The sequence below is a fragment of the Nannobrachium achirus genome (genome assembly GCF_963921795.1).
Source record: "Nannobrachium achirus genome assembly, chromosome: 12".
Taxonomy (NCBI): domain Eukaryota; kingdom Metazoa; phylum Chordata; class Actinopteri; order Myctophiformes; family Myctophidae; genus Nannobrachium; species Nannobrachium achirus.
This window is the reverse complement of record NC_137832.1, coordinates 3609824-3632938: the sequence shown is the minus strand read 5'-3', so window position 1 is coordinate 3632938 and position 23115 is coordinate 3609824. Positions and strand designations below refer to the sequence as shown.

The following is a 23115-nucleotide window of genomic DNA, read 5'->3' as shown; positions in this document are numbered from 1 at the left end:
ATAGATATCGTATCGTGAGATACCAATATCGTCCCACCCCTACTAACCAGTAAGACGCCTAAGGGCGAGAAGCGACCTCAGCTTAAAGGGTCACGTCATCTGCCTTGGCCATCTGTCTTGGCCATCACTGTGACATGACAGTGACAGATACTCAGAGAGTGTGATGTCAGAGCAATCAACAATAAAAGATCAAACAAAGCGTCACTGTCAGACAGACAGAGACGCACGCACAAGCCGCCCGTCCGTGCCACAGAACAATCTACAAATCAACGAATCCGCCTGCCCCGCAACCAGCATTTAAAAAAAATATGGTATATCATCTCCACAATAGCTCATCTTTATATACGGCTCTTCTAAGTACCCAAAGTCGCTTTACAAAAAGGTCTACAGTAGCACAATATTGTCATAGGCTAAATAAACAAACGTGTTGTTCAAATTCTGGTTTTAGCCTATTTGACAGCATAAAGACATTCATTCAAAGACGTTCATTCTCTCTAAAATCGCGGGGGCATCGTCGGGGTAAGAATGAGGTTTCAGGTTTTATGTCAATCATATTTATACAGCGCCTCGCACTTCAAACAGACAGCAAAAGACGGACAATATTAAATCCTGTTGGTTATTGATTAATCACCAGATTGGAGAGATGGGAGCGACTCGAGGTGAGCGTGGTTCATTCAGTATAAAAATCCGTCTCACTAGCGAATGTTGTGTTTCAAATCGTCTCCGTTGACTGGCTGGTTATATAACTTGACTGACACAAAGTATTTATAAACAGACTTGTGTGGATGACAGAGACATTTAAGTGAAATCCTGATCAGCGACACGCGCTGAATTGTTTGTGCATTCTCCTCTGCTCATGTTGTGTGTCTGACTGGCTGCTATGTGCACAACAGCGCAAAGCGAAAATGTTGGCGAATGTGGTTCGCGGCCCCAGCAGGAGCGGAATTGGGACGGTCCTCGCACCAAGGAGCGCTCCAAGCCTCTCTGGCGCATTTTAAAACTCGCTCGCTCATGGTCGTATTCAAAACGTTGTATTATTATTCTTACAGGCCTACTCTTATTAAGAATAAAAGGCAAATAAGAGCAGGTGATTATTCTTATTTATTGTTTGCACATGAGAGTGGGGATAACCCGCCCGCTGCCCGCCAATTGAGTCTGAAACCTTGACCCACCCACCCCATTGCGGGTGGGTTGGCAGGCAGGTGGGGGCACCGGGTCGGCCCGCGCATCACTACTATGTGATGTTCAGTGGTGAAGCTGCACTATACAGACTGACTGAATTACTGTTTTTTCTCTAACGTCCAGGAGTTGAAACCTCCAAACATATACTTAATGTACATAATGAGATAAGAATAAAGAACTGACCTCTTCATTCACATAATAATTATTTAAACATTTGTATGATTCCATAAGTCTTCACCACAGACCAGAGTCTCCAACAGTGAAGAGTGACTGGTCTAAAGACACTAATGAACCTGGACCTTCACACACACAGTATGTCAACCCTTCTATACAATATATAAACAACAAAGTTATCTGCTAACTAACATGTGGGGGCGGCAGTGGCTGGTAGAGCGGCCGGATGGAGAACTTCAAGGTTCCCAGTTCGATCCCAGCCTCCCCCAGAGTTGGTGTGGAAGAGTCCTTGAACAAGACTCTGAACCCCTAAATGCTCCTGATGAACAGGTTGGTCAGCTATAAGGTCCTGGGTTCGATTCCCGCTGGGGGACACTGTGGGTGCTGGGGGTGTGTTCCTCCCTCCGCGTCATCAGCGCCCACACCCTAGGTGGGGTTGGCGACTCACTCCACGGAGGTTAGGGTGAGGGTGTCGGGTGTCGAAAAGATGACATGTAGTAACAGTGACACGCTCTCGCTGCTGCTGTTGCTGCTGCTGCAGCAGCTAGCTAGCTGTTGGCGACAGAGAGCATTTCCCCCCTCCTGCCAAACTGACTGCTTAGAATCAATTTAAGACAGTGATAAACTAAACAATGATTGTATTTATGGTAATCTTAGTTTGTATATCACACAGCTAGTGGCTGCTCCAGGGACTTTGATTGGGAGAGATATTAACTCAGTCGGTGCCATATTTAAAGTGGGACCTCTTATATTGCCGTTTCGCCAACAAAGGGTTAAAAAAATAGTGTGCACGCTGGTGCACACATTCGTGCACAGATCATGCACTATGCATGCTTTCCACAGCTTTCAAACAAAAAAATCCGCTTGGAAATCCGTTCAGGCATTCAGGAGAAGGCAGCCCTTATGTTTTCTTCAAATGTAAACAAACATGGCTGCCATGTTTGAAAGATGTGGTTGGTATGGGGGTTAAACATGCAATTTCGCGATCGCGATCATGCCTAGTACACTGTTGGAGGTCCAATTTTTTATTTATTATTTATTTAAAAAATACGTCCAGAAGACGTCTGGCAGGGAGGTCCATAGTTAAAAAGACGTTTTTATTATAGAAACGTCTTTTTTGGCAGGGTGAGTGTTAAAGGGGGGCTTTTTTTGTTAGAGCAAAGGCAAATGAATGTAGGCAACAATAATGAATTACGCTAACTTAGTTTTATACTGTAGGTTACATAACATAAACACACATTACTAAATGTTTTGTGTTACACAAATATGATGTAGTTTAGTTTGTTGCTTCAGTAAAGATTGATTTACCATCAGTAAATGTTCTTCATAGGCTATATATATTTTATTAATTAATGTATTTATTCCATACATATGTATAAGTAGTGCTAGTGAAAAAATAAATCAGCCATGAGCTCAATATCAAAATAGCCTACAATATAAATGTAATATCAGAATTGGTATCAACGGATATGACCCTGCAAATAATCGGATATTGGATATCGGTCATAATTTCATAATCGTGCATCATTAGTCGGATATTTCACTTCAGTGACTCACTATGGGAGAGATTTGATGAACTCCCGTCCTGTCAATCAAAGTCCATAAACCAATTAAAGGGGTCTGGCCCCGTCTGGAGACAAATTTGTTGGACTGTGAGCACCATGAAGGCACTGAAACGTCCCAAATATAGGGTCTCAGCAAAAGGGCGAAGCCCAATCGCTGTAGTGCAGCCATCGCTGATGGAAACCTTTAAGGATCCATGATGGCGCTGCCAACATGGTAGGGGAAAGAGAAGCCCCTTCCACACACAAATACTACACTGCCAACATGGTAGAGTAAAGAGAAGCCCCCTCCACACACAGATATTAAACTGCCAACATGGTAGAGTAAAGAGGAGCCCCCTCCACACACCGATACTACACTACCAAGATGGTAGAGAAAAGAGAAGCCCCTTACACCATATCTTTTCATCACTTAGCCGTCCTTAGACAGGGAAAGTGATTCCGCTCACATCAGACCTCTGGTCTGACCTCACATGGAAATGTCATACTCTGCTCTACGCACTGTGAGATCCCTACGGGGACGAGCTGTGTCCCTTGAATCGCCTGTGACAGAAAGTATGGATTAACCGACCACCATTGATTTGTATGATCATTTGTATGATTCCAGAAGTCTTCACCATAGACCAGAGTCTCCAACACCCAGCCTTAAGTCTATGAAGAGTGACTGGACCTTACCTACACCTCCTGACTTTACCTTTGCCAAAAGTCTTCAACACAGACCAGAGTCTCCAACAGTGAAGAGTGACCGGTCTCCTTCAGACTTCAGTAATGAACCTGGACCTTCACACACACAGTATGTCAATCCTTCTATACAAAGATATAAACAACAAAATGATCTGCCAAGTAACGTTATTATTAACATTTAACATTAAAGTATTATAAAACAAGACATTAAGTCGAACTAGAAAAGTGTGCTTGTCAGAGAACAGATCCCCACCAGGCCGGGTTGCCTGCCTAGGGCCTGCACAGTGTTGTAGAAGAAAGCATTTATTTTATAACCAACAGTTCAAGAGTTACAGGCCAAAACGTGAAGCTGGCTGTTGTAGCGCCACCATGAGGCTGTTGTAGCCAAGTCTCATGGCAATCAGATGCTGCATTCATGATTTGTGACATTTTGGGCAAAACATGCCCCTCCCACAAACGTTGAAAGCCAAACGTTGCCAATCAGAAGGGACTGTGAAAGAGCTGACAGATAGATTATGATCCCGTGACCACAGAGTTGAAACTATGTGCTTAATATTACAGTAATATATTATTAAGTAACTTGTTACTGCCGAACACTGTAAATACATCATATAAGTGTATGATATAGTCATATCTCCTTCTCGTCCACAGAGAGAGGACTTGTGTTCAGATCACACCTGGACTGAAGAAGTCCCGTCAAACCACAAGTGGACAAAGTAAGACTGGACAGAGTTTGCAATAATTATCATTTTTACTGACATGCATAAATAACAGAAGACATAGTCTGGAGGACATTTCATTAATAATATCCATACACAGCTGTAACAATGTAAAGTTATGAATGAAACTGAATGTTTAAAATGTTTTAATTGTCTTCTCATAGCAGGTGTCAGTCCGCAGGAGGATTTAAAGGATTATAAGGTCGGTTTGAACCGCCTTGATCGTGTGACATATGTCACTGAAGTGCCCTCCCTCACCAGCATCTACACAGAGATCCACATCTCAGCGGGAGAGAGTGAAGGGGTTAATACCCAACATGAGGTCTGGCAGTTAGAGGCAGCTTCCAAGAAGAAGACTCTCCATGACGATCCAATCAAATGCTCTGACATCTTTAAGCCCCTCCTCCTTGGCAGAGACAAACCCATCAGAAGAGTACTGACCAAGGGCATCGCTGGCATTGGAAAAACCTTCTCTGTGCATAAGTTGACTCTGGACTGGGCAAGGGGTTTGGAAAATCAAGATGTCATTCTCTTGGTTCCCTTCTCATTCCGGGAGCTGAATTTGATCAGAGATGAGCGGCACAGTCTTCTCTCACTGATCCATCGTTTCCACCCAGAATTAAAGAAGGTCACAGCAGAGCAGCTCGCTGTCTGGAAGGTTGGCCTTATCTTTGATGGTCTGGATGAAAGCAGGTTTCCGCTGAAATTCGAGAACATTTCCATTGGTTCTTGTGTCTTCCAGAAGAATGCCATTGTTTCTGATGTCACAGTGACATCATCAGTGGACTTGCTGCTGACAAATCTCATTGAGGGGAATCTGCTCCCTAACGCCCTCCTCTGGATAACTACCAGACCTGCAGCAGCCAATCAGATCCCTCCTGATTGTGTTGACCTGGTGACAGAAGTACGAGGGTTCACAGACCTCCAGAAGGAGGAGTTCTTCAGGAAGAGATTCCGTGATGAGAAGCTGGCCAGCAAAATCATCTCACACATGAAGACATCAAAGAGCCTCCACATCATGTGTCACATCCCAGTCTTCTGTTCAATCACCGCTACCGTTCTGGAGGACATGTTGAAGACTGACGAGACAGAACAGCTGCCCAAGACCCAGACTCAGATGTACAGCCACTTCCTGTCAGTCCAGACAAAGAGGAAGAATCTGAAGTATGGCGGGAAACACGAAAAAAAGAAAAAGAAACCAAACAAGGCCCTGACTAAGATGTACGGCTGGTTCCAGACAAAGCAGAATGAGAGTCATGATGTGAATCAACAGCAGCTCACAGAGGATGACAGGAAGGTTCTTTTGAAGCTGGGCAGGCTGGCGTTTGAACATCTGGAGAAAGGCAGCATCATGTTCTACCAAGAAGACCTGAAAGAGTGTGGCCTTGATGTGAAAGACGCCTCGCTGTACTCAGGACTGTGCACAGAGATCTTCAAGAGAGAGAGTGTGAGCTTCCAGAGAACAGTCTACAGTTTTGTTCATCTGAGCATCCAGGAGTTCCTGGCTGCAGTCTACCTGTTCCACTGTTTCACACAGAAGAACATGAAGGTACTGAAGACGTTCCTGGGAGAAGGAATGTGGTTACGGAGGATGGGAGGAGAAGAAGAAACAACCCTAGAAGACTTCCTGGAGGAAGTCATGAAAAAATCCCAGGAGAGCAAAAATGGCCACCTGGACCTCTTTGTCCGATTCCTTCATGGCCTCTTACTGGAGTCCAACCAGAGTCCTTTAGGAGGCCTGCTGGGTCAGACAGAGACCAGTCCATGGAGAATCAAAAGAGTCATCAACAACCTGAAGAAGATGACCACTGAAGATCGCTCTCCTGAGAAATTGATCAACATCTTCCACTGTTTGATGGAGATGAATGATCACTCGCTATTTCAGGACATCCAACATTACCTGGAGTCAGGGGACAGATCAAAGACCAAACTGTCTCCATCCGAGTGTTCAGCTCTGGCCTTCATGCTGCAGATGTCAGAGGAGGTTCAGGATGAGTTGTACCTGGACAAATACAACACATCAGAGGAGGGGCGACGGAGATTGATCCCAGCTGTGAGCAACTGCAGAAAGGCTCGGTTAGTATATGTGAATAGAAAACATATTAGAATATACTCTATAACTAGAAATGATAAAACATTGGTTTTCAAAGTGTGGTCCGGGGTCCCCCAGGGGTCCCCAGCTAAATAAGGAAATATTGAATTTCATTTTATACTGTAGCTATTAAAAAATAGTCGATCTACAAGCTCATAATGTGTTGTGGAGCTATTCGATCAGCTATCTAAAAATGTCATTATATACTGTTTATACATTTTCTTTTTATCATTTTGAATAGCTTTGACACATGGTAGTTGGGGCGAATCCGATACTTCCGTGACCACGAGAGAGCGAAGGTCCTTTTCTCAATGGATTTGTCATCAAGGAGGATTATTAAACAAATTTGACCGGTGTGTATTTTAAATGGCTGGGAAAATGTTTGACAGCTAGGGTAATTTTCAGTCTCATTCACTTACTATACATTATACTATAAAGGAAAAAATTACTCCCAAAAAATCTGCAAAACAGATGCAAAACAAATGCTTACAATGGATTCAAAATAATTAAAAACCCCCTAGTTTGACCCCTCACATCCCACTTAAAGCAGATTTTTTGGGAGTCATTTGTTTTCCTTTATAGTATAGTGTACAGTAAGTGAATGAGACAGAAAATTACCCTAGCTGTCAAACATTTTCCTCGCCATTTTAAAAAATACACCCGGCCAAATTTGTTTTATAACCCTCCTAGATGACAAATCCATTGAGAAACTGACCTTAGCTCTCGTGGTCACGGAAGTGCCATAAACGACCCAGCTATGGGGCCGTATTTTGTTTATCTTAAAGCTATACTGTGTAAGTTGCTCAACTAGTGGTCAGTAGCGGTATAGCAAACCGCGGTCACGTCTGCTTTTTTCGCCGCGGACCAGACCTTCAGACCACCGCGTCCGCCTCACCGAGCCGAGATGCATCCGTAGAGGTCTCTCGTGTCCCTCTGCGGACAGTCGTTGGGGAGTTACAGGCTAGACTCATAGGCTAGACTCCTAGACCAGCGTAAACACTGCTGTTGAAGCAAGCTACTTCCTGAAGAGATGCAAGATGTGCTGTGATTGGCCGGCAGTGTATGATCTGCGCTGTGATTGGTCGGTAGGGAGACACGTATACCACCGGCGCATAACTCTGTCCCCACTAGGGGGAGCACAAATCCGGGATTTTTTTAATGTATTTATTTATTTTCGACGCACAGCGGCGCCGCGAAAAATCGGGTATTTGCGGTTATAAAGTCGGCTAAAATGGGTATTTTTGGGTATATGTCGACTAAAACAGGTTTCCTTTATTAAGTCATTTTCAGGTGTCTTTGGGGCTTCACATTGGATATTTTATGCTAACTCCAGGCAGTCAGTTCTGTTCATTGTTGTCCCAATTTCTCTTCCATCTGATTCTGAGCCACCCAAATTCCAGAAGTTCCCGTTCTGTTTAAGTGTTCTGTGTTAAAGCCAAACACACCGGGGCTGGCTAACTCCACAGTGAACAGTTAGTTAAATAAAGCCATGTCTTACCTTGAGAAAATGACAAGAAAATATCCAATTTTATATTGAGGTGCCCAGATGTCCTATAGAAAGTGCTATTCCTTGGAGGCACACAACACAACGTGTCATGTCATCCAGCTTCTTTGCGCAGCGTCAAAAAGTTTAGTTCACGTATGGTAAATGTAAAAGCTATCCACATGTCCTATGGATGTCTGTAGTTAACCCCAGGTAGCATATTCCACTGTGAAACAACTGTTTAATTCTGTTATTTAGATAAAGCCGTGCCATGTTGTTTGTTTGCAGCGCGCTGTCAGAGAGAGGTTCAGACAGTCACTGTGATTGGTTGAGAAACCAGTAGTCCTATACCTCCCGCCCCCCATTCGCTGTGATTGGTTTAGAAGCCATGCTATGGGTGCTTCAAAGGGTCAAAAAAGGCGAATTTCTGACTTTCTTCTTCTTAATCACATTTTGTGATTATGATCGTAAATAAATAAAAGGAGGGAGGGGGAGCCGGGCTCCCCCGACCGGCAGATAGGGGGAGCCATTGCTCCCCTTTGCTCCATTGATCAGGCGCCAGTGACGTATACAGAATGATGCAGATGACATAATTTCGCCGGGAAATGCAACCCCCCTCACGGCCACACGGGCTCAGTAGAACACATATAAAGAAAAGGCTTTTGGGGCTGAAATTAACAGAGTGGGTGTTCTAAAACATTAGCGATTAATAGTTAGGACAATTTTAAGATTTGTTTTATAAAAAAAAGTGACATAGTATAGTTTTAAGTACCAGTTCTTATGCCTTAACTTAAAGGCCTGTCCATACTATCTCCGACCACCAAACCTTTCGTCAGAGAATTTCGACTTTCAGATGTGCAGCTTTCTGAACTCTAATTCGGGGTAATGCTTTTCAGAAGCTGCGAGTGACGTTGTTTTGTAGTTGAACCGGACCTTTCCGATGAAAGGTTTGGTGATCGGAGAAAGTATGGACAGGCCTTTAAGTTAAGGCAATGAGCTGGTACTTCAATCAAAATAGAGCCCATGTTCTCTTATGGCACTTAATATTGTTAGATGGTGTCTGCAACCACATAGATTTTCTTGACAAGACAATGTTTGAGAACCACTAATCTTAAATCCCTTCTGGGTCTCAAATAGTGACTGGTGGTGTTGTGTTTATGTATGAGTTAAAAACAAGATTAAGAGTCTAAAAGCCCTGATATTTAACCCAACTGGACCAAATAAATACAAATACAAATAAATACAAATAAAAGTTATGTTTTAGTGCTATGTTTTATATTGTATACTGAAATATTCAATGTATTGTTAGTAACCAACAGCAACAGCTTTAATTATACGCATAATAAAGAACTACATTTTTAAACAACTTACTATATAGTGCTTAATATCCAAAGGGTGGCACTGTATGAAAGGTTTTAAGGTCACATCATCAGTAGGGTTCATTCTCCAGGGAGCGTCAATGTGCTCCATAAGTTTAATGACAATCCTCACATTAGATTTTCACACATCATGTGTGCATGTGGACATTTTCTAAAGGTGGCGCTAGAATAAAGGTCATGCGGTCAATAAAAGCAGTAGGTTTAATCCTGTGGGGAGAATAAATGTGATCAACAAGTTCCATGACAACCCGACCATTTAGAAATGTTGTAATAAGGGTAATAATAATAATAATAATGCATTTTATTTGAAGGCACCTTTCAAGACACTCAAGGTCGGCGTACAATTAAAAAAAGTAATTAAAAACAGACAAAGAAAGCATACATCGACATGTCAATAACAATAACAGAATACGCAATATATCAAAACACAGTAAAAATAGAACACTGAGAATAAAAAAAGTAATACAGTGAACATTTTTACCTAATGGTGGCGCTAGAAGAAAGACTATTTGAACACTTTATTTATATTATTCTTTTCAATGTTGATGTTTATGATGTTTATGTAAGCTCTCAATGTGCAACATAGTGTGAGCTTGTAGATCTGCTATTTTGGCTGAATGTTCAGCCCAGAATAGGGTCATAGGCCATATGGTGGCGCTCTACCTTAACATGTGGTTTAATCTGACATTTAATCTTTAGACTTGCTGGCTGTTACCTCAAAAAGACCGACTGTGAAGTAGGGCTGCACGATTTTGAGAAAATATCTAATTGTGATTTTTCTGACTAATATTGCGATTGCGATTTGATTCGCGATATTAATATATGTATTTTAAGGTAGGATAAGTGATAGTTTTTTTGGTTAAAAAATCGTTTCTTGTTAAAAGGTTGATATAATAAATTATTTGAAGCAAAGAAAATCACTTCACTACCTTAAGTAAAGCTTCCGTTGAATATTTATTTTGTAATACATTTAAAAAGAAATTGATTATTACTAAATAGGCTAATTGGCAATCATGCAAATATTTTGATTCAGTTCAGTTATATTTCCAAAATATTCCCTTTATTTTGCTTTAGCAATATAAAACATGTTTATATTCAGGAAAATCTCAGTACCAATGCCTCTCATTGTTAAGGAAGAAAGTACAGTATGTCGCTGCCTTGCTTTCATCAAGGCAAATGTGTGCTGGGGCAGGCTCCTGAATATATCTACTCTGTTAAAAAGTTACGGGGGAAGCACCTCCAGACCCCAGTTTGTGGAGTTACACGCCCCCCTCAAACTACCCCCAAATAATCTCCTGAATTCTGACTGTCAATGTTGACAACCCTGGTTCTGGGACAGAAGAGGGGAGACACAGTCTGTGCCAAAACATGAGATTCACTTTCACTTTCAGCTTATGACAAACGGCAGCATTTAATCTATGCACAAGGATTTAAGGACGTTATATTTATAATGATTACAAGAAAATGTACTACCTGTAGCTTGACAGACAGTGTGATGCCGTGGCTCATCTGGATAGTGGAGCAACAACATAATGTTGGCTAATCCGCGGCGCGGCGATGTGCGGCTATTTAGGAAGCAAAGAAAGACACCAGAGTTTGACCACAGTGACAAAACGTGGCCTTTGCGATTCGAACTGGACCTCAGTGGGACCAAACTGGACCATTCATCCATGGAGCTGGTCTTTGCTGGACTAAAGAGTCCACATTGTAGACTGCAGGTCCTAAGGTCAGATTACTGTATATAACCAATTAGTAGCCCGGTGGCAAACTACCGCCTGGTCTCATATATCCTCCGGGGGTCTGACCCCATTTTGCGAATTAACCGCCTGTCTCAAATAACCCCCAGGTTTGTTTAAGCGCCTGGGCCATTATTTGCAAATTATTTTAACTTACCGTTAATTTATGTTGCATGCCGAAAACAGCAAATCTACAAGCTCATAGCGTGTGTAGACGGACACTTCTTAAGCCAAATGTATATGGTGCCCATGCTGCTGCTACCATGACGCATTGTGCACATTGCCAAAGGGCACCAAAAAACTTGAGAGTGGGGAAGAAAAAGCAAAAGAGCCAAGCTGATCATCATCATAGATTCATAGCCTAATAACTAATATGTACCGGTATTTGCTCCTTCTAAAAATAATCACGGAATGCATGCCAATGTACGTGATGCCTGATCAATGGTTGTGATGCCTGCTATGGTTTCATGATCATGGATTTGGGGGTACAGTGGTCGCCCGCAGCAAGTGCACCAGGCTAGCTGTCTGCTGCTCTTTGCGTGGCATCATTAGTTATCATTTCTGTCTGAAATTTGTTATGATGCCAAGTTTGCATGAGTACTTTAATGGCAAAGCATTGTAATAGAGAAATCATATCCAATAAAGAATTGTGATTCGCTCGTTACCTACTGCCGCTGCCTCTGTGATGTGATGTGGTCCATTTTAAGAAGTAATCCGTTATTTTGAGGAGAGAACAAAGGGAATGCAGGATAGGCTTAATCATTAGTTGGCTGAGAATGCAATACCATAATCTTTTAATGTAACCTTGAGGAGAGCAGAGCTGGTCATTCAGCGAGTCCAATTGGACCAGACTGCTGCGCTAATTGTTTTTTTTTCTTTTTTTTTTAATTAGATTTTTTACTATTTTGCTTCCTAAGCAATAAGGAACTATTGCTGTATTGACTTTGACCTCTAAGGACCTTCCAGGAAGAGTGCTCATGTGCGTCTTGCGGTGACACGCTTCCTAGTTTCTTCATTTTTCGCACTGATTTTTGACATTGCACTATTAGGTTGTGTTGGTAGTTTCTGAGTATTTTTGCTTTGTTTAACAATGACAGTGAGATACTTGTTTGCACTAACTAGCATTGACTGCTATGGTCTCTTTTGCAAGACACTTTATGTATATATACTTATATATTATTCGCCCCCTCTATTGATGCACCTTCTCTTTATTGGTACTGTACTGCTCTTGTCTTTGTTTTGTTTTTTTTCCCTCTTATCTATCTTTTCTTACGTCTCTGTAACTTTGTAAATAACTGTATACTGCTGTGCTACTACTGGACAACTGAATTTCCCCCCTTGGGATAATAAAGGTATCTATCTATCTATCTATCTATAAACAGGCCTTCTTTCAAAAGAATGCAAAATTAACCTTCAAAATACACATTTAGATGTTCATTTCATATGAATCAAATGAATCAAAGAAACATGGCCCCCTCACGTATTAGGAGGGCAGTATGAGTCACCAGAACCGAGGACAGGTGTTTTTGATGAATCTAACATGATTAAAATGAAGTTTGAAGTTACAATTGGTTTGTATAGGATGGGGGTGTTTCCGTTCTTTAAAGGCTGTTTTCTCAAAATGTGTTTTTCCTCATACTTAGGTACATAAATCTCCACTTCAGTTGCACCCACATACACCAAACCTTCCAGTTTTATTCTTATCTATATCCTGAAGATATTTACAGAGGGGTTTGTTGATATATCATTCATAGCCTGATTTACATCACATTTTATCACTAAAAACATGGCGAAAATGTTTTTTTTTTTTATGACTGTTGATACTATTTTATGATTTATGGAGTGATAAAAAGAGATATCTAAAATCCCCTCTGTAATTTGTTTTGTCTCTAATATGACAAGAAAGAGAAACAATAGTTTTGAACCTGGCATTATCCAATCTTCAGATTTATGTACCTGAAAAGTATGCAAATTGGGCATTATTAGTGCATATAATGCCTCATTTGCATATCTAAACATATACTTTTAGAAAACTTGTAATTCAAAAATTCTTGGTCTTGATGTAAGTAATCAACTGGAAAAGTTTCATTTTTGTAGCTATTAGTTATTTCTTTTACCCTATTCACCTGTAGTGTCTCGCCTTAAGGTTAGGGTTTGGGTTAGAGTTAGGTGGTCGTTAGAATCGTTGTCGCGCCTGTGGACGCCGTCTTGCGTTCGTGGACGCTGTCTTGCGTCCGTGGACGCCGTCTCGCGTCCGTGGACGCCGTCTCGCGTCGGCACCTGATTTTTTCTGCGGACGCATCCATGGACCGTCAGCGGCTGTCTCTCGATAATTGCGGGTCCGCATCAGTGTGCCGACGGGCCGGTATTCCGACACAAAAACTAACCCTAACTCTAACCCTAACCCTAAACATAACCCCAGTAACCAAACTAACCTGCCGACGCTAGTTGGAACAGCGGGTGTCGGCATATTGAGCGGACCCCAATAATTGCTGCACAAGACCAGAGTCTCAACCAGATCTTATCACCATCGGATCATCAAAGATGGGACAGACCTACAATGCAGAATCTGTGGAAAATACGAAGAAACCATCAACCACATTGTCTCAGGCTGCCCCGAATTGGCAAAGGCTACATAGAGAGGCACAACAAGGCAGCAGCATACCTGCACTGGAAGATCTGCAGGAGGTACAACATCAAGACGACTGTGAAATGGTATGAACATCAACCGAAAACCTGAGAATAAGGATGTCACCATCCTCTTGGACATGCCCATCCACACCGACAGGGAGATAAAAGCCAACAAGCCTGACATTATTATCAAGGACAGGAAGGAACAGAGTTGTATGTATCCTCATAGACATGGCAATACCTTCTGATAGAAACACTTTGGTGAAAGTCACAGAGAAGCTGTCCAAATACAAAGACATAGAGATTGAAATCAGCAGGATGTGGGATATGAAGCCTGAAGTAATACCGGGCTCTAGGACTCATGAAGAAGGGAATAGAAAAGTACACCAACCGTATCCCAGTCAACATCAGCATCTATGCAGTCCAGAAGATCGCACTACTAGGAACAGCCCATATACTACGGAGAGTACTGTCAATCAAGTGACATCTGCCCCATAGCGCCTTAGGTCCATAGTTTGGACCCGGCTCTATTAGCCTGGCGGTGCCAGCCTCTATCACACACTTTGTTTTGGGAAGAGGGGTTGCAGGGAGAGATTCCATTTCTGAAAGCCTGGTGAGCTCTTAATTGTTCCCTTTGAACTTCAAAGGGGTTGTACAATAAGATAAGTGATTGGGCCATACAAGTGTCAAGACCTCGTTAGTGTTCTCTCTAATCAAAACATCAAAGACAACTACCTGTTTGATGCCTGTCATAGAGGGGAGGGGGGAATGTTTTTGTGTCCACACAACCTACAGCCTTGATTGGCTAACCCTTTCTGGTGGCTGGTGGAAATGGATTCTCAATCGTGAGGCTCCAGACCACACTACACCTTTTGTGCGGTCTGGTTTATTAACCAGGCTACGGCTCTATAGGATTTCAGTATAACCCCTTGTTTGCTCTCAAAATCATAGCTCAAAATGGCCCCCAAACGATTGACACTTCATTTCACCCAATTGGAGCTTCTAGTCCTGCCCATCCCCCCAATAGCAACCAATGGTCTGTGTTCAGAGGCGGTGCATGGCCATGTTTCCTGTGCCATAGATTCAGCCAGTGGCAACAGGTTGTTCTGATGACTGGCACATCTTATAGCCAATAAAATTCTCAGAAAAATGATGCCTAATTTGTTTTGGCTGAAGTGAACTACAATACCCAAAAATGCCTGCGTAACAACACTACTGGATGTGCGTAAATACGCAGAAGCGCGCCGCATGTCAGACCAAGAGTGTTAGGGGTGTCAGTAAAATAAATACATAAAATAATAATAATAATAAATTAATAAAAATAATAAAAATTAAAAATTAAAAAAATCCAGTCTATTACCCCTTTTTTGACCTTTTTATATGATATATGCAAATCTCTCCAAATGAAAACGCATAGACTTACACTTAGTAAAACATGTGTAAATATATTCATGTAGTTTTATCATGCCCTTTGAAATTGGGCTAGGTAAGGCTTCAAAATGTGGCCACATTGTGTTTTTCAGCTCCTATATGATAATAACAGTGTTATGCAGGTATCTATTTACTGAAAATATTTAGGCGAGGATTAAAAACCTGCTATTCCAGTAAGTTAAAAATTGCATTACTCAATGTCAGTTGCACACAGAGTGATCATTTATTTCTGGGTAAAACTTCAAAATGTTTCCTTCAAAATGAGACCATGCCCAATGCAATACTCCAAATGGTTTAAAAACAACAATCAATTTACTTTGGGTACGCTGTGTATAGGCGTTTTTTGCAAATTATACAGGATTGTTAACAGGTTAAGAAGTATTTATATATAGATTTATACAGCTAACAGCCACCAGGGCACTCTAGCGGAAAGCAGGAAGGACACCTGCGGCTTATAGTCAGGTGCGGCTTATATATGTAAACATTTGTTTTTTGTTCTAAATTTAGCTGGTGCGGCTTATATTCAGGTGCGGCTTATAGTCCAGCAATTACGGTAATTCGTTTTTGGATAATGTGTACACGACAGTGAAATTTACAGCTGAGAACATCCCCATATTATACAGTATATTGTTATATAGTTTGAGAAAGAATACAATTGAACCAAATGATGGACCATTGCTGGCCAGTGCCAAAATAAATAGAAGCCTGTTACCAGGCCCCCTGATCTCTTTTAAACGCCCGGGGGTCCACATCGATTTTGCATAATAAACGCCCGGGCTACTAACCCTACCATTATTTACCACCATTATTTGTATTAGTTTAGTTTGACTATTTATGATGTTATTATAACGTGAATACTGTGGTGAGACTTTATTTGAAAAGTGTGAAGGTGTGAAGGTTTACATAATGGTAACCCACACTGACTAGAATAATGACTAACTAGTAAGACAGTTAGACACGCAATGTCTTGGCCATCTGGCCAGTGATGTATATTGTACCAGTTACCCATATATGGAGACTGGTACCCATATATGGAGATCCATGTACTGTATATGGAGATATGCTGTGAGAGCCCAAACATGCTTACTCATTTATTCATTATGTGATAGTCCATCATACATCATACCCTTTTACATGGAGATCCCTGTATGTAGAACCAGCCACACAGATATGGGCTGTCATGGCCATCTGTCTTGGCCATATATGGATTATGTTAGTGTGGAATAATGATAAGGTACAGTGACTACAGTATGTGATCCATCGTGGCTGCTAGGGAATGATCAGTGATCACATCCAGTTATGTAATCATTTGATTGTCAAACTGGTGTAAACACAGACTGGAAGGTTTGCTGGTTCCTCAGCCCACCAGCACCAGCAGTCTGATCAGTCATGATCACTGTTATGTCTGTATTTTCAATTTGATAAGTTGATTAATATTCAATAAATTTTTCTTCATACAATTCTTTAGTATTAGTATTATTTGTTCATTTATATTTTCATGGCAAAGACGGGACAGTGACGAGCTAAACAAAGCTCTTTGACTAAAATATAACAAGATGTTTATGTGGATTTTCGTTGACAGCTATTAGGATGGCTGATCTACAAGCTCATGAGGTGTTGCAACTTGTTTTGAGCTTGTAGATCTGCAATTTTCTCTTGAATAACTTTGTCATTTTTAACAGCATATAATCTTCTCTTATGTGGGGCAGTGGCAAAATGTCTTTTCAGATAGAAGTCTGTGGCCAATTATTTGGGGGCCAAAGGGTGGCACTATATGAAAGGTTGTGGGGTCACTTCATCAGTAGGGTTCATTCTCCAGGGAGCATCAATGTGCTCCATAAGTTTCAGGACAATCCTCACATTAGATTTTAACACATCATGTGTGCAAGTGGACATGTTGGCCTAAAGGTGGCGCTAGAGTAGAGGTCATGAGGTCAGTAAAAGCAGTAGGTTTAATTATGTTGGGAGAATAAATGTGATCAACAAGTTTAATGACAACGTGACCAGTACATTTAGAAATGTTGTGACAGTGAACATTTTGACCTAATGGTGGCGCTTGAAGAAAAATTATTTGAACACTAAAATCAGTTGGGGTCATCCTCTGGGGAGCATGAAGGTTCACAGTCTTTATTTATATTATTATTTTCAATATATGTTGTTATCGTTTATGATGTTTATGTAAGCTCTCATTGTGCTACATAATGTGAGCTTGTAGATCTGCTATTTTGGCTGAATGTTCAGCCCAGAATAGGGTCATCTGCAATATGGTGGCACTCTACCTTACACCATTTCTAACCTGATAGAAGATCTCTTAGTTGACTGTGAATGTGGTCTAATCGGTTTGGTTTACATTTAATCTTTACAGACTTGCTGGCTGTGACCTCAATAAGACAGATTGTGAAGTTGTGGCTTCAGCTCTCAGCTCTAATCCTTCACATCTAACAGAACTGGACCTCAGTGGGACCAAACTGGACCATTCATCCATGGAGCTGATCTTTGCTGGACTAAAGAGTCCACATTGTAGACTGCAGACCCTAAGGTCAGATTCATTTACCACTGTTATTTGTATTATTTTAGTTTATTTTTATTATGTGATGAATACATGAATACTGTAGTGAGACTGTATTTGAAGAGTGTGAATAAGGTTGACATCATGGTAACCCACACTGACTAGAATAATGATAAGGTACAGTGACTACAGTATGTGATCCATCATGGCTGCTAGGCAATGATCACATCCAGTCATGTAATCTGTTAAACTGGTGTAAACACAGACTGGAAGGTTTGCTGGTTCCTCAGCCCACCCCAGGTTTGCTGGTTCCTCAGAGTTTCAGAGTAAAACAGTCCATTACTCTGAAATGTTGCTGTCCTACTGTATTAGTAATTTATTTATGAATTATGTGAACACAGATAGGCTATTTAGTAGGGGTGTAACAATACATTTTAATAGCGATTCGATACATATCACGATACATGGTTGACGATACGATACATGGACAATATTGGTTCATTCATGGCGATACGATACGTTTCGATTCAATGATTTAAAATATAGTAACTATTTAGCAAAGAAATGAAATCTGTGTGAAAGGTGTGGATAGTGAGATTTTTAAGGGAAACATGTATTATTATGGATATAAATAAGTAAACACAGTGATTATCTGCCAAATACATGGACATTGTATATTGACAAACCTGCACCTTGACATGAACCCAGAGATTACACACATTTATCGATAGACCAGTGTAGCTATATGGAAAGGAAAAGTAATTAAACCCCTCCTTTTGTTTTTTTCTTCTTAAAAATGCTAAAAAAATGCACAAGTAGGTAGTATCGATACAATCGATTCTTTGCACTGCCGATACGATACAAAATAAAACGATACGATTCGATTTTAGCTGTTTTCATTTCGATATACTTCGATTTTTTAAGTTAAAAACCATATTTTGATACAGTTACTATATCGTTACACCCCTACTATTTAGTATAAGTAATGGAAAGCGAAACTGCTACACAATTATGTGATTTAGAGAAATGTATTTTTAATTTTATGAATTAATTCATATTTGTTTCATTTTCTTCATGTAAATGATTGGTATTGTTATTATTTGTACTTTTATGGACCGCAGTGGGACCAAACTGGACGATTCAACCATGGAGCTGATCTCTGCTGTTCTAAAGAGTTCACATTGTGGACTGCAGACCTTACGGTAATAATTCACCACCATTATTTGTATTTGTTTAGTTATAGTCAGTGCTTAATTTGTCAATGAAAAGGTGGGGGATCCTGGGTGAAAATGTATTTGTAAGAACACTGCACAGACAGCCAAACGCACTGTTGCTAACACAAATATCAGTGTACAACAGTAATATCACTAATATGTCCAGTGCAGCCAAAACAGATTCAGTTTGATTAATTGTCCTGTTTAAGGATGCATTTCCTTTACTTGTTTATGTGTGTTTTGTCCATTACTAACTGAATCATCTTCATGCTTGCAAATTCAGACTCATGACATCATTTTCCAGAGATGCTGCAGTCAGTTCTTCTCATGTATTGTAATAAAGTCTGCACCACAAAGGTCTCCCCTCCTGTCTCACGGCCGGGCTACACTTTTTACGCGCGTCAGTGCGTATGCGGGGCGTGCGCGCGTATGCGTGTTTTGGAAAGATCCAATGTATATCAATTCTGCCGGCTACACCAGGCACGCGGATAGCGCGAACCAAGGATACGCATTCCCTAAAAATAGGATCGGTTCTATTTTTTACGCACGCTTATGCGTTTTGTACACAGACTATCTGGTCTCCCGCACATATATGGGATTCGCACATGACCTTTCACGTGACGATTTGGAGTTAACTCCACCCACCTCCGCCGCCGTTTTGTTGGTCAACAAGTAAAAAAAAAAGTCTGTCTGTAGTTGCTTCTTGTCGGTGAGGTGGTGTGTAGGCTGGCTGTGTACATTATCTTCCATCTCTCTCCTATCTCTAACTTGTCTGTCACTCTAATTTAGTAATGGGTGGACAGTGCTGCATTGTCGGTGCTTTAACAAGTGCACTGAAGCATTAATATGTCCTCATTTCCAACTTCAGGCAACAGTACTGAGATCAGATGTTGATATCAAATAAACATTTTCCAGTGACTATTACAATAAAAATAAACGAAAGTGTTCCCATTATGCAGGTAAACAACATTCAATTGTGGTTTAATAAATAGGCTTAGGCCTACATATAAATCTTAACCCTTATACTCCTTCCTTGGTGTAGCCAGGGGCTTTTCACACACGCACAGAGAGAACACACATAAGTGCGCGTTTTCTGGTCTAGCCCGGCCGTCACAGTCTCTCTCACTGGCTCTCTTGTCCTCCAGTCCTCATTCAATGTAGTTTCCCTTCAATGGAGGGGACATTAAATCAGGACAGGAAGTTTTATTTTAAAAAGCAAGCCTAAACTGAGTGACACGTTCTCTCACTTATCCGTCCATTCTCTGTCCGTTCTCTATCCATCAACGCACGCACGCACACGCGTGCACAAACACACACAACAGCGCTGTCCATGCGCTGCTGACACTCGACTCCTGAGGGAAAAAAGTGTCTCATTCTTTAGTGCTGGATGTGCTCTAATTTGTGCTGTTGAAATCATCAATTGTGTTTTTATATAAATTTATACATATATAAATATTTATATGCTTATGAATTTGCAGATTTGGCAGCATTACAGCGGTGTGGCCTACAGAGGGCGATGTAGAGCAGCAGTGCTTAATAGTAGAACATAGGAGCAGAACAGTGGTGTTATGTAGAATAACTAAAAAGTGATAGCAGCACAAATTCTATAATTGACGGCACAATTCAGCACAAATTCAGCACTAAAGAATGACACCATTGTTATATATGTTTTCATCATATGGGGTGCCAACTTCACAGAGGTCAAGCGAGCCGCTCTACAAGCTTGAGTGTTTTGTTATTTAATAACAACACTAATAGTTCACAGAAGAGATGTGTAAATTCAATAGGAGACGTTTAAAAACACAAAAAGCACGAGCGCACCAAACTCTGCTTGCGTCTTTGTCAGGTTGGTGGGAGGAACCAGCTACCACCAGCAACCTCTCTACCAGGTCTAGATAAGATACAATAAGGTGACATGAGATGAGATAAACCTCTATTGATCCCAGGAAGGACATTTTAAATGACACATGAGAGGTATTTTAAGCTCACAACGTGTTGCAATGTGACACGTTGTGAGCTTGTAGATCTGCCATTTTCTGCCATCTGCCATGTCTTTGCATTTGAACATTTTATTTTTGAAACATTTCAACAACAGAAATCTTGAATGACCTGGCAAAAATATATATAAACTAGAAAAATGCTCCTCGGAGCACGGTTCTCCGCCAGGTCAGGTAGGATATTCATACAATTAAAACTTTCATGTTTTGGAAACAATTGCCGATTTCAAACAGCAAAAAGCTTACACAACATTGTGTTAGTTATAACTATTCTGTGTATTTCAGGGGTTCGGGACTTAAAAAAACATATTTTTTCCCCCCGGGCCGGGACGCGGCCGTGCCACACGCCCGGAACACACGCCACTGTGCGACCGGAAGAGATGTCCCTTATTTCAGTTTCTGAGAGGTGGCAACCCTAATCAAGCCCACACAGCGATGGGACATTTTCATTCGCCAAACACTCATAATTTCACAGCACAAACTAATTTACTCATCGCTCCAAATCAATAACACTGACCTTGCCTTTTGCGTGTGCTTACCTTTCAGTTGAAAACTGCCCAAACAACATAGAGCCCGCAGCCTCCTTAACCCTGCTTCTTACTTTACTGCTGTGGCTTTGAGCGTTTCTATGTCCTATTGAAAAACATTTTGTTTGTCTCTTTGACATTTTAGCAGCCGGCTAAGGCTAACTTGCGTGTGTTGTAGAGCCCTGCACGGGCCTAAAATGTGGAGCCCGGCCCGGCCCTGGCCCGTGGCATTCTAGCCCGGCCCGGCCCTAGGCCCTTTGGTGAAATACAGAATGCAGCCCGGCCCGGCCCGAAGCCTGTCACTTTTTTTTTTTTTTTTTTCCTTTCAAGCGCGCATAGCAGCTGCGCTCTTGCGCTCAGATAAAAACAACCCCAGAACAAGTCAAGAACACACATAAAACTAAACAGTACTTGTAGTTTTAGTTTTATTAAACATAACTACAACATGTACAAATATTTCGTAGGCCTATTAAGCTCCTGGCATGCGTTAAATTGCAATCGCACGCGTTGCAGGCTATTGAGAACAGAGAGGCCTATTAGGCCTATAAACGTCAAGCCATTTTTCGAACAATAATACAACTGAATGCCACAATAAAGCAGCAGCAAGTAGCAACCATCCAAGTAAGTAGTTAGTCAGTAAACAATGAAACAAAAATACAACTGTTAAACAAAGTGCGTGATCTGATGAGACCAGGAGGAGGATAGGAAACAAAGCAGACTGAGAGATGCTTAAACAATAAAATAAATAAAAGCAAGAACTTAAAATAGTATTAGGTAGGCCTAAATGAACATAGAGTGCCACAAACAAACATATTCACTATCTTATAATAGCGACAGGCCTAATCAAATCAAGTATAGGCAACGTGATCACATCACGGCTCAAGCCAGCAGCAATAACTTCAAATCACAGCCTTACCTTTGAGCTGCTGAGGTAACACAGGTAAACAATATCTCTCTCTTTGAAGAACAATATTGCAAAAATAGTCCAAATCCAGTCCATACTCCATAGTCCATACGTCACAAACAAACAAAGTTAATCCTCCTGATTCTGAGGAATCTCCTTGTTTGTGCCACGAGCGCCGTGAAGAAAAAGAATAGCGTCAACAGTTTCGGGGTTTAATCCAGTTCGCCTTTCCTCCACTGTTCTCCCTGCTGCGCTGAAGACACGCTCGCTGCTGCTGCTACTAGCAGGGATGCTCAGCACCTGGGGAGTTATAGATTACATTATTATTATTATTATTATTTACACAAAGTCTGCACATCACAACTATTTCAAAACATTTAAAAACACATAGGAAATGTGTTTATTTCATTAACTTGAGGTCTAAAATAAATCACTATGCTATGATTTAACTAGACAATTTGTTACTGAGCGTTCTCACCTGACGGGCAAGCCGTGAAAGAAAAGGAAGGGTGTTCTCGTGCTGACGCCACCAAGCCAGCAAGTCTCGATCATCATCATCATCATCATCATCCACGTCTGTGTCGTCTCCTCCTATAGTGACGTTCTCCCACTCCGCTTCAAAATCAGCCGCTGGTCTCTTTTTTGCTGCTGGCGGCTGGTTGTCTGGCGCACCTGGCTCCTGTTGCTCCTCATCACTTGTTTTATAGGTCGCTATCCAATTCCTTGCGTCCTGCAGGATGGCAACTCTCTCAGTGGCATTGAACATACAGAGCTGGTTGAACTTTGGCCATAAGAACATTGCCAGTTTATGCTGCGGCTGAATGTCAATCTTCTTATCAATCCACTCCAAGTGGCGCTGGCGGAGGATAGCCTGATAAGGCAGGTCTGTGC

At 41.4% G+C, this 23115-nt stretch overlaps 1 protein-coding gene across 1 annotated transcript; it reads left to right on the top strand.

Annotated features, from left to right (window-relative positions):
- Positions 1-3132: 3132 nt before the first annotated feature.
- On the top strand, positions 3133-20691 carry LOC308294984 (protein NLRC3-like; the record flags this gene model as incomplete). The annotated part of the gene is made up of 5 exons (XM_080737920.1): positions 3133-3186; positions 4254-4318; positions 4583-6397; positions 17439-17612; positions 20643-20691. The coding sequence occupies 5 exons, from the start codon at positions 3133-3135 to the stop codon at positions 20689-20691; spliced, it is 2157 nt and encodes a 718-aa protein (XP_080594046.1).
- Positions 20692-23115: the final 2424 nt, after the last annotated feature.